Genomic DNA, 12,060 nt, shown 5'->3' with positions numbered 1-12,060 from the left:
CTTATTCCTAATACTGCAATATTGTGTGTATTTTAGCTGGTACTTAACTGAAGAAGTGTTGGTGGCAAATAAAAACCTTTTTGTTTGAACTCAGAATTGTGTTGGGTAACACTATGTCTGTGGTTTGGGGCTCAATGGAGATCCCTTGTGCTCACAATATATGGACTGGGGTCTTCTAAGACCCCAACATAGCACATTCTGTTCACTATTTGTGAACAGTGTATCTGCTCTAATCACTTAATATCCATGCCGGAACAAATTGTCCTTGATTCAGCTGCACACATGTACAGTATGCCAAAAATAATTAGTCACACAAATCACAATATCAAATAGCTCTTTTTCAACTCTGGTTACAGATGGATGGGCCAGTCATACGGTACACTGGTACATCTACACATGATCAACCAAGGCATATGCTTAAAAGAACACATGCTCAAGTCCATTATTTTGAAAAGTGTATAATATTTTCTATTAAGTATTACCACGAATCTGTAAATGTGCATACTTTAAATGTTTACAGGATTAGTGTTTACTTCTGCTGTTTAAATGCTGATCATTTTCAGGGATTTAATTTGATCTAGTTTCACTGAAGCCAGGCATATATCTATACTGTACATCTGAAGCCAACCATGAGTGAAGTTTGCTTAAAAGTGGGTGGAAGCAATTAAGAAGGCTCAATGAATTTCAAATTTCTAAACCAATCCAACACACGAAGGTGGCACTTAAAGTAGGGTGGTGATTTTGAACTGCAAAGACCAGAGGTGGCCTCGTTAATCTGGACTGATAGACAGCAAGCTTCCGATCACACGGGACCGTCTACAGTCAAATGTCTGCTAAACATATAAATGTCTGTCACGTGTGCAGACAGCATATTGCACGTTTTAAAAATAAACATAAACTGATGCAAGAGAAAAACCTTTCTGTAGTATCAGAATATACATAGGGATTGTGGCGAATGGCTGGGGCTGCTACCCAGCCGGGACGCCCAGGAGGACCAGAAGGTGGCGTGTACATCCTCAGGGCCACGAGGGGGCAACCGCCCTGGATCAGAGGAGGACCACAGGAGAAGAGCAAGGAGGCTCAAGCCTATTGGGGCCCGTGGCCAACGCCAGGGGGTGCCCCGAGTCTCAGAGGACCCGGGAATTGTTTACTTCAGCCACACCCGGAAAGATGGAGGAGGATCCCTCCAGGGACGCCCAGAGTGCTTCCGAGTGCTCTCCTGACACTTCCGCCACACCAGGAAGTGTCATCAGAGGGAGCACATCCGGGTGAGAATAAAAGGGCCCACCTTCCTACAGTCTGGGAGCTACAGACAGGAGTGGGAGCAAGACGAGGCTCCTGTGGAGAGAGGAAAGGCGGTCCAAGGACAGAGTGAGAGAAGCCCGGAGGAGTGGTGATTGGTGTTAGGAGCACAGTGTGCTGTGCGGAACTGTTGTGTAATTTGATTGAGAATAAAACGTGTGGTTTTATAAAGATGCGGTGTCTGTCTGATGGCGTTCGGGCATGTCTCACAGCATCAACAAATGAATCTAAATGTGAATGATACCTTGTCGCAGGTGCTATGTATGCTCACTTTTGTTCAGTGTTATGATGATAGTGTAGGAGTCGATGTAAGCTTGAAAGGACTGGCAGCTCTATTCATGACAATATGAATTGCAGAATATGCATTTTGAAGTAAACAGTGCATCACACTCCATCATAAGGACTGCTGTTAGGTCTGGCTGGAAGAATTAACATTGTTAAGATGAATATTTTTCCTAAGCTTCTTTTTTTATTTCAAAACATTCCAATATACATCAATAAATCATTTTTAAGCAATTAGATTCAACAAAAACCTCATTTATTTGGAACTCAAAACATCCACGTATCCAAAGAGTGACCCTACAAAGACCTGAGGCAGACGGTGTCATGGCTCTACCCAACTTTCAGTTTAATTACTGGGCAGCAAACATACAAGCTATAAAAACCTGGACACAAATAGATGAACATACACAGGCCTGGTCCGCAATAGATGTAAAATTCTGCAGTACTTCTTTATATTCCTTGCTTTGTGCCCCAATAAATGCAAGTTATCGGCAATATACTGATAACCCAATTGTGCTTCACTCACTCAGCATATGAACCAATGTAGAAAGCATTTTAAGATGGAGAAGCTTTTATCTGTGGCACCTCTGCAAGTGAACCACCTCTTTCAACCTTCGCAAACATATGCAGTTTTTAATATATGGAAAAGATTTGGGATTAAATTGCTTAGAGATCTTTATATAGACAACGTCTTTGCATCCTATGAACAATTACATTCCAAATTTAACATTCCCGCTACACATTTCTTTCACTATCTTCAAATTAGGAACTTTGTTAAACAGAACCTGCCTGATTTTCCTAATCTTGCACCCTCGTCCATGCTGGAAAAAATATTACTCAATTTCAAAGACCTAGACACCATCTCTACAATATAAAAAAAATGTTTTACAGTCCCTCCCTTTCAAAGATCCAAGAGGACAATAGGAAAAAGATCTCTTAATCAATAAATCAGAAAAGGAGTGGAAAGTAGCAATGCAGAGAATTCACTCGAGCTCCATATGCGCAAAGCATCCAATTATTCAACTCAAAATTATCTATCGAGCACATCTGTCTCGCCAAAAACTCTCCAAAATGTTTCCAGGGCATGATCCAACCTGTGAACGTTGCAATCAAGTCCCAGCCTCACTGGGTCACATGTTCTGGGCCTGCACCAAATTAACATCATTTTGGACCAAAATTTTTAATTTTTACCTTTCAGACAGCCTTGGTGTCACAATCCCTCCTAACCCATTAACAGATGAGTTTAAAGTGGAGAAGGACAAACAAACTGTGATTGCCTTCACTACACTTTTGGCACTGAGAATTATTTTGCTATAATTGAAGAACCCTAACTCTCCTCTTTTAAGTCAGTGGGAAACCGATGTTTTATACTGTTTGAAATTAGAAAAAATCAAATACTCAGTTAGAGGATCTGTACAGAATTTTTTCAAAACCTGGCAAGATCTAATCAGTAATATTTTAGAATAAGCTCCTAAAGCACCGAGGAAGCATTTCTTCTCCATTCATCTCTATTGGTCTATTAAACTCGTAAATTTAGATATGTTTACAAGCCTTAAGTTTTACCCCGTTGGCCATGCTCTCTCTCTCTCTCAGGGGTGGGGATTGTCTTGTTTTTCAATCTCAATCCTATTTTTTGTAAAAATTAATGGATTTGTATGGAATGATTACAATAAAATTATGTTAAAAAAAGAGAGCTGATCACAAATAGCCATAGAAGTTGCAGATTTCAGTACTCAAAACACCCAAATCAACAAATCTGCCTAATGACCACAGTAGATGCACAGATGAGGGTGCATAACATCCACCTTCTGACTGCATATCTAAATGAACAGCTAAAGAAATTGAACACACATGTCATGACAAAACAGCTGCAGTGTTTTAACATGTTTAATATCCATAGACCACAATGCATATCTAAACTCAATTTACAATAATACAATAATTATTGTAATTTACAATAATACAATACAATAAAATGTATTTTTGTATAGCCTAAAATCACACAAGGGGTGACACAATGGGCTTTAACAGGGCCTGTTTTTGACAGCCCCCCAGCCTTGACTACCTAGTAGACAAGTAAAGAAAAACTGTTATGTCATATAGTGATACAATAGTTAAAATGACAGAAAGAGATTGTAGGAGACAGAGGCATTTCTAAAAAGTGTGGGGCCCAACAGTTGCGTGTGTGTGCCTGTCTGTCTGTCTGTTACCCTATTAAGGTGCTGTTACCTTGTGTTACTGAACTCCTGAATGGATAACAGCAAGTTTATCTTTTTATTCTCCCTCAATCTCAAGTCTTTTGTTCAGTATCTCTTGCTCTCTTCCTGAAACCCCAGCAATGATTTAAAATGCATGGACTGGAGAAACTGGGGGGGGGCAGTGTTTCAGGAAGAAGCCCTGTTGGTATACTCTTTGCAGTGCAGGATATCACCGCTGTTCACTACACACTTTTTAACAGTGTCTCCCCAAATGTGTATTCTTGATTTAAAATCTTCACTGTCCCCACAAGACTTAATTTTTATCATGCCGCTTCTTTTATACAAACTAAAGTTCCTAAGAATATTTGTCTCTGATGAAATTCAGTTGGCATCCTCAGTTTTTAGGCCAGTACTACAAACTTTCAATCTACTGTGTAGCACTTGTCTATGGTCAAGAAAGCTGATTCAGTAACAAACATAACCACTGATTCAAATACAGGATAAGTGACCAGTGGAATATGGTCTCATACAAATGTGAGGATTTATATATTCATTTTTTAAATTTTTTATTGAATTTGTTAAAAGCAGGTAACATTCCATAAAATCAAGTCAAATTTAACAAAACTAAATTCAATTCAACCCCCAGCCATAAGAAGAGAGGCAGGCCAACAGCCCGAGTAAAACTATTCGGAGTAGTAAAGAGAGAAAGGAGTCTTTTCCCCCCAATATAAATGCTTATTCTAAAATATTATTGATTAGTTCCTGCCAGATTTAAAAAAAAAAAAAAGTTTTGAACAGATACTCTAAGAGAGAATTTGATTTTTTCCCATTTCAAGTGGTATGTAACATCAGTTATCCACTGACCTAAAAGAGGTGGAATAGGATTCTTCCAGTTGACTAAGATAAGTCTACGTGCTAGTAGTGAAGTAAAGGCAATTACAGTTTGTTTGTCCTTCTCCACTTTAATTCCATTTGGGAGCCCACCAATCACAGCTGTTAGTGGTTTAGAAGGGATTGTGACGCCAAGGCTGTCTGATAGGCATTTACAGATTTTGGTCCAGAATGATGTTATTTTGGTGCAGGCCAAAAACATGTGAACCATTGAGGCTGGAACTTGATTGGAACATTTGCAGGTTGGATCTTGCCCTAGAAATATTTTGGACAATTTTAAACAAGATATATGTCATTTTGTAAGTTGAATAATTGAATGCTTTGTGCATATGGAGCTAGAGCAAATTCTGTGCGTGGCTGCCTTCCAATGCTGAGTAAGAGATCCTTAGAGAGGATGTTCATTTTATAATTATAAAGAATTTGATCATAAGAGGTACTTTACCTCCATTTTAAGCAAGTGACAGTAATAATTTGAAAGTAAGAATGCATGATACCTTTAAATTAAACATTACAGAATTACAATATTTTAAATATGTTTGAAACACAACCATGTGTTCAGCATGACTATCGTTAATTCATTTACAGCAAAAATGTTGTACGCAGTTTGTTTGTCAGTCACACAATAATGGCAGAAATGATTCTCACAAGATTTGGTTTGTGCATTTGCTGTTGGTTAAACTTAAAATATAGCCTACATGGCATATCAGGAAGAGGGGCAACCCAAAAACCAATGCCAATGCAGGGACTACAATTTACATCAGGCAGAAGCAGAGCCCAAGAACTGATGGGAGGACACCGTCATCAGCATGTACACAGTTTTGCATATGCCAAAACGCAATCCCACCCCAAGGCCATAGGTACATTATTTTCTTCTCAGCTAAGCTAAATAGCAATTTTATTGTCTCTCTGGATTACAGCTTTTGTCTAAGAGTGCATCATTTTGTCTCTTTGTGGGTTATGTTTAGCCATGCTGTATTTCCAAAGGACAGCTATTTTCTGTTTTTTTTTTTTTTTGAAGCTAAGAACTTTTCTGAGAAATGTACCAGTCCAAAAGGAGTGTACAGTGTTGCCCAACCCTCAAGAAGTAATGCTCACTTCTTTCAACCCCCAAAACACCTTTAAAATTCCCATTTCACATTTAAGAAATTGCATGAAAAATGAATGAATCAGTCTCATGAAACTGTATGCAAAAGGAATCTCGTCAGTTTGATTCACCACTACCTGTTATATTATTTTGTGATGATATATTATACGTAACCAGCAGAGGAAGAATCAAACTGTGGCCCACCGATTCAATTATTCAACGAGCCATGTAGTTTCTTAATGTGGGATTAAAAACGTACATTATTTGTGCATCCACAAAGAAGCAACATTCATGGTGAGGAGTTACCACAATTATGGAATCCAATCATGCACAAAAAGACCAAATTCTTGACTCATGAGAGGAGAGACATTGGTAGAGCTGTAGCATAGATGATGGATGGGACACCAGAATTTCAGCCAGCATTAAGAAAAGGATAAACATTTAAAAGCACGTTAATATTTGCTTTTGCTATTATACAAATGTGCTTCAGCTAATATTGTTATACAGTGAACCCTCGTTTATCACCGTTAATCCGTTCCAGATTCTATCGTGATAAATAAATTTTCGTGAAGTAGGATTCTTTATTTATAAATTGAATATTTTCGCAGTTGGAGTATAGAAAACCTGTTTACGACCTTCTAAATACTTTTTTTAGCATTATTAGAGCCTTCTAGACATGAAATAACACCCTTTAGTCACCATTACACTCATATTACCCAATATATTAGACAAAATAAGAGAAAATAAGACATATTAGATGTTACAATAATCATATTACTAGGTGCACTCGCCTTTTAAAGCGACTGACTTTTATCCTCAATTTTTGTGCGCTCAATGTGTACATCAGGCATGTAAGTGTAGGGAATGAGAACATCAAAGTGCCCATTCATAACATCTCCCGAAAACCTAAGTTGAGGTTTTTCCCCTCAAGTGCCTGTCCAAAGTCGTACAATGTCAGCCCGAATCTGTACCACTAAAGATGGAGTTTCATGCACTAAATAAGCTATAGATGAGAATAAGCAAGCACCATCTCCCCTGATATTTACTACGCTGTGAGGCATTTGTACTCCATCAACATTAATTATTTCCAGAGACATAATTTTGTCTATTTTTCCAGCACATCGCGCACAAAAGCAAGGGAACGATGAGAGCACCAGAACTCTGCTCACATCGCATCGCTTCGTATCTCAAGCCGCAAGTAGTAAGTCTGTAATAAGCGGAATACCGCTACGCTTTACACTCACGGGACGGAAGGACAATCCCGAACACTTTTATATAGTAGATTATTGTACTGTACATTTAATTGCACGCAACCACTAACCTATGAAGGCATGACCTCAGTAGGAGAGTCTTCAGAGGTGGTGCAGTATCTTCAGCAGGTGCGTTGTTGTCTTCTTCCGCTGAAGGAGTACTAGGAGTAGGCAGTGGGTGTCAGGGTGCGCGGCTGAAGAACATCTTGATAGGAAGTTGCTGGCGCTGTCTTTTCATAAGTGTGAGGAGGCTTTTGTAGGGTATTGCCATCTTTAATCATATCCAAGAGTTTCACCTTCTCCTGGATAGTAAGCATCTTCCTCCGGCGCTTAGTTTTATTGTCAGAAGGCTTAGAAAAAGCAGCACGTTTAGGAGCCATCGTAGGGTTTAGATAAAAGTTATCAGAAAGCGCATTCGTAGTGATGTAAGCTTGTATGAGAAAAAAATCGCGATAGAGTGAAGCCGCGAAAGTCGAAGCGTGATATAGCGAGGGATCACTGTACTATATAAACAACTGCACAGTTGGCTCATCCTTCACCTGCCTATGTGGATGTTCATCCATTCAGCCACTTGCTTTCCATACTCACGTTCCTCCAATACAAAGTCACAGATAGAAAACCCCCATAGAAACAGGGAGAATGTGTAAACTGCAAACAGATAAGGCCAGATATCAAACTCAGGCCTTGTGAATGACCTTTGAATATCCCTGGTATGTACATATCCAGTATAAGGAAACCTGGCAAACAATGAGGTATGATCCCATCATTATTAGCATTTTCATTTATTATCCACGCACCTTTTTTAGCTTTTTGTTTTTGTCAGTGTGTGTTATCTTTTGTTGAGATGAAATACTGCATAATAATTTTCTTGGTTACCTAATTTAATATCTAAGGTAATTTCTTTTTGGGCAGGCGCAAAGTTTTAGAATTCTATAGATCATATACCAATGGCCACACTAGCTAAATGGTCCCATAACCTTAAATGGACAATAGTTTCACAATGAGCACATCAATATCCATTTCATGCAATTCATAAATGAGCATGGAAGAGCATGTTAGAGGCGGATAACCTACCAAAATACAAGATTAAACTACTGAAATGACAACTGTCTTACAGTGAAAGTTTGCACATCCACCTCCACTGCATCTGCTTCAAAAGAAATAACACTTCTGCTCCATTTACTGCAAAGCAGGAAGCATCGCTGCATGAGGTGCCAGTCTATCACAGAGCTCACTCATGTAGCTGCCCACACTCACTCAAACGGAGTCATTAAAATAACCTGCACATCCATTGCATTTTAGGGTCCCTGCTAGTGACACCCTGCTCCCTTCTGTTTTACGTCACACTGAGTTTAATCCAGTGATCTGTACCAGGAACTCTTTGGTGGAAAACGTCAATACAACAGGAACAGCAGAAAATATCATGAACACACATTCCCACAGAAGATCTAAAATCCATCCTTTATTGTTTTCTCAGCATATCCACCTTCGTTCTTTATCCATTGTGGATGCTCACAGTTGGTTTATGAATGTGAATTATTACTGAGTTTAGTTAAGAGATACTACAGTAAGTTATACCCATCCACTAATTGTCCTAAATTGCTTAATACATTTAAAGAGCCAAAGATACTGAAGCCAATTCTGGCAGTGGTGGAATCAAAGCTGGAGTCATCACTTGTCTAAGCTGGGCACATCCATATTCATTCATAATTGGTCAACTTTGAGAGGTACAAATTTATTTTAACTATATTCTTTTGTTATGTTTACTTCTTTTTAAAATCATACAAAACTTGTAATACTTTAGGTTATATAAAATAAAATGACTGCTAGTCTGCATTAACCATAATAATGAGTATATAGCACATGTAAAGTTACTACTGTATGTAGAATGCAAATGCTATATTTAGTTTACATAGATAGATAGATAGATAGATAGATAGATAGATAGATAGATAGATAGATAGATAGATAGATAGATAGATACTTTATTAATCCCAAGGCATGTATCTACACTCTTACTAAATTAATCTTTTATAGTCTCAACATTACACAAAAAAGAGTAAATACATGGCTGTCATACTGTTTACCCTGTAACTGAGTGGAGTCCCGCTGGGGGATTTCATGTTTTCTCTATTAGTGCCTCTGCTGGTTACACAATACAATTAAACTAATTGTTGGATAGAAATAATTAATAAACCATCAATTTTTATATTATATAAATTTAATATATTAATGAGATGCAGGGACCCTTATCTGGCTGAAAGTCCTATGTAGTGAATGGAAGCTGTAAGTGGATGACTATCCCAACCTGGATGGTTGGTGCTCCCTTTCCCAGATGGGACAGCAAAGTGGAAGGACAAGGGGAGATTGCCTATCTGGGCTACATACTGCTCCAAGGTCAGCATCTGGCAGCATCTCTTTACTGGAGCACCCAAGTGCACACTCTGGGAGCAACCTGGGAACTGCACTCCCATTGGGTAGCTATACTTGGTGTCATGTGTACTGCAAGAGGGAGCTGCCGAGGGTCGGTGCCCCTATTGTGAAGCGATTCCGTCCGCCTGCCCCAGAAGTGCTTCCATCATAGAATACGTGGCTCCAGAAAGGGAGTCAGAGTTGGGTATAGAGGAAGGACAAAGCTTACTGGGCAGGAGTGGATAAAAAAAGAAAAGACAGAAAAAAGAGGAGAAGTACGTTGTATTGGGGAAGAAGCTTGTAATATACTGTAGGTAGTTTCTGTTCAATAAAAGTGGTGACTTGAACCTGTATACTTCTGTTATGTCCCCAGCATCCATTATATTTAATATATATTTACAGATATTAAATACATTATATATATGTATATAGTTGGTCCCAAGCCTGGATAAAATTATAGGGTTGGCAACAGGAAAAGCATATGGTCATAAAAAATCACTGCAAAATCTCCATTGGAGACGTTTACTCAAAAACTATAGTGACCCCCATGTAAAATGGGAATAGCTGAATAGCTATGGAGGAAGAGATTATATACACCTGTATATATACAGTATTTATATATATTATTATATAAATAAATACTCACAAAACAGTCTAACATTGTGTCTCACACTGCAGTGAAACTTGTCATGTGGTGACTGGCACTTAGTTGGCACAGCAGGTAGCTTAGCTGTCTCATAGAACTTGGACACCCTATGCATTTGGTTCTCAGCTGTTATGACTTCTGTGTAGAACTTGCTTATTTTCCAAATGATTCTAGGAGGTTATTTCAAAAGCCAAAACACATGTTGTTAGGTAAAATGGCAACTTTAAGCAGGCCTGGTGTAAGTATAGGTTGAGAGGTGAGTGTGTTCTGTTACGGACTGTCATGCTAACTTTTGCCCAGAGTAGCCTGAGTAGTTTCCTGCTAGTTGAGGACTGTCGTTTTTAATTTTAATGGTCATAAATTTGCCTGCAAATGATTACTTCCTTGTGACCGATGTATGTATGGGTTTTGAATGCTGAGTAAGAAAAGAAAATAAATTTCATATTTACACATATGCTTATAATTTAAAAACTGCAATAATTACAAAAATATTTGGGCACTCACATATTTATTTTCTCACTTACCTTACCAGGTCAAAATTGTTAAGAATCAAATATATTAACTACTATTATATATCTAGAACAGATTTACACTTTTTCCATCGCACCATCAAACTATCAAACGTTAACAAACTCTTATTAAACAGAGATTATTTTGTGATTATTTTTTCTAAGACCTTTACTGACACATATGAGAAGCACACCATTATTGATTAAAGACATCTGTAAGTTAGGAGGTACAGTATAACAAAATTCTGCTCATTCCCATTAAAATAAACTTAGTTTGCAATTCCTGTGATTTTGAGCAACCTGCCTAAAAATAGCACAATCACCTAAGGACAACACATGACTAACACAAACCCCAGCCGAAATGGCCACCTACCTTTTCGATTTTTTCCAGCCACTCCTTGTTTTGGGCCAGTTCGGCCATGAAAGTCTGATGCTTGAGCCATTTCTTGTGCAGTTTTTGTGCCTCGTCTCGAGAGGTATCTCGTGCCATTAGCATCTTCTCCGTGACCCAGTCATCCAGCTAGAGAGCACAAAGACAGGTGAGAAAAGAAACAGAACCGGGAGCATTCTGCTGTAGGATACATCCAGGTCCAAAAACAATAGCACCTCTTAGAGGAGAAAGGAGAAATTTTAAGTTGCAGTCCACCAAGAAAACAATATTTTTCTTTTTTCATAAGCCAAGGACTGCTAAGACAACTGAAGAATACAACAAACCTCCTAGCAACTGATCCATTCCCTTTTTGCTTCCAAATCTCATTTCACGTCTAGTTAACGGTTAAATGACAAGGGTTTGCAAACTCCACGTAACCCACTTTCCAGGAAGTAGGATGTCAGAAAGGCCTGCTGATATAGATCTAGCCGTCCTTTTCATAAAAAATATGGGAATACAGTTCCCAATCTTCTATATTTTCAGTCTTCTTTTTATTATTCATGTATTGATATTCCAAGCATGGAGAGATGAGGTAGCACTGTAATCTGAATGGGGGGAAAAAATGTAAACAATAGGGGCAGAGCAAGAATTACCAAAAAAAAAAAGCTTCTTGTTGAATTTGTCCTGTGCAGTCACCCTGAACCTCGTAAATGCCTTTGATCAAGTGAAATGGCAGCTGATGGGGGCCACAGTTAGAATTTCTGGGTCCTTGGATCCAGAACGTTACGATCGCAGGCTGCTAGATTTTCCCAAATATCTTCATTAGCCACTACATGCTGTAAGCTGTTTGCTAGCTGTGCTGCAGCTGCTGCAGTCTTGCTTTCAGGGCTTCTTCCAGAATTTCCAGCATGCATGTAGATGCTTACATTGCTACTGCAGTATTTCAGCAGAGTCGGTGAGTGAGCTCATGGAGAGAGAGAGAGAGAGAGAGAAGGGGGTGGAGAGTGAGAGAGAGAGAGAGAGCGAGCTATAAAAGAGAAGAGATATGAGTGAGAGAGAGCCGAGATAAAAGAGAAAGAGAGAGAGAGAGAGAGGCAAGCTATAAAGGACAGGAGA

General features: G+C 38.8%; 1 protein-coding gene across 1 annotated transcript in view; it reads right to left on the bottom strand.

Moving 5' to 3' along the window:
* The window catches only part of LOC120538737 (spectrin beta chain, non-erythrocytic 4-like), a 461,881-nt gene that overhangs the window by 221,229 nt on the left and 228,592 nt on the right, over nucleotides 1-12,060 (bottom strand). Inside the window, exon 21 of the mRNA XM_039768162.1 lies at nucleotides 10,948-11,094. Coding sequence (XP_039624096.1) covers nucleotides 10,948-11,094 — 147 coding nt within the window. The remainder of the gene's footprint in view (nucleotides 1-10,947; nucleotides 11,095-12,060) is intronic.

The sequence above is a fragment of the Polypterus senegalus genome, chromosome 11 (genome assembly GCF_016835505.1).
Source record: "Polypterus senegalus isolate Bchr_013 chromosome 11, ASM1683550v1, whole genome shotgun sequence".
In the NCBI taxonomy this organism is placed as follows: Eukaryota; Metazoa; Chordata; class Cladistia; order Polypteriformes; family Polypteridae; genus Polypterus; species Polypterus senegalus.
Note: the sequence above shows the minus strand (reverse complement) of the source record. Positions and strands in the feature narration are given on the sequence as shown.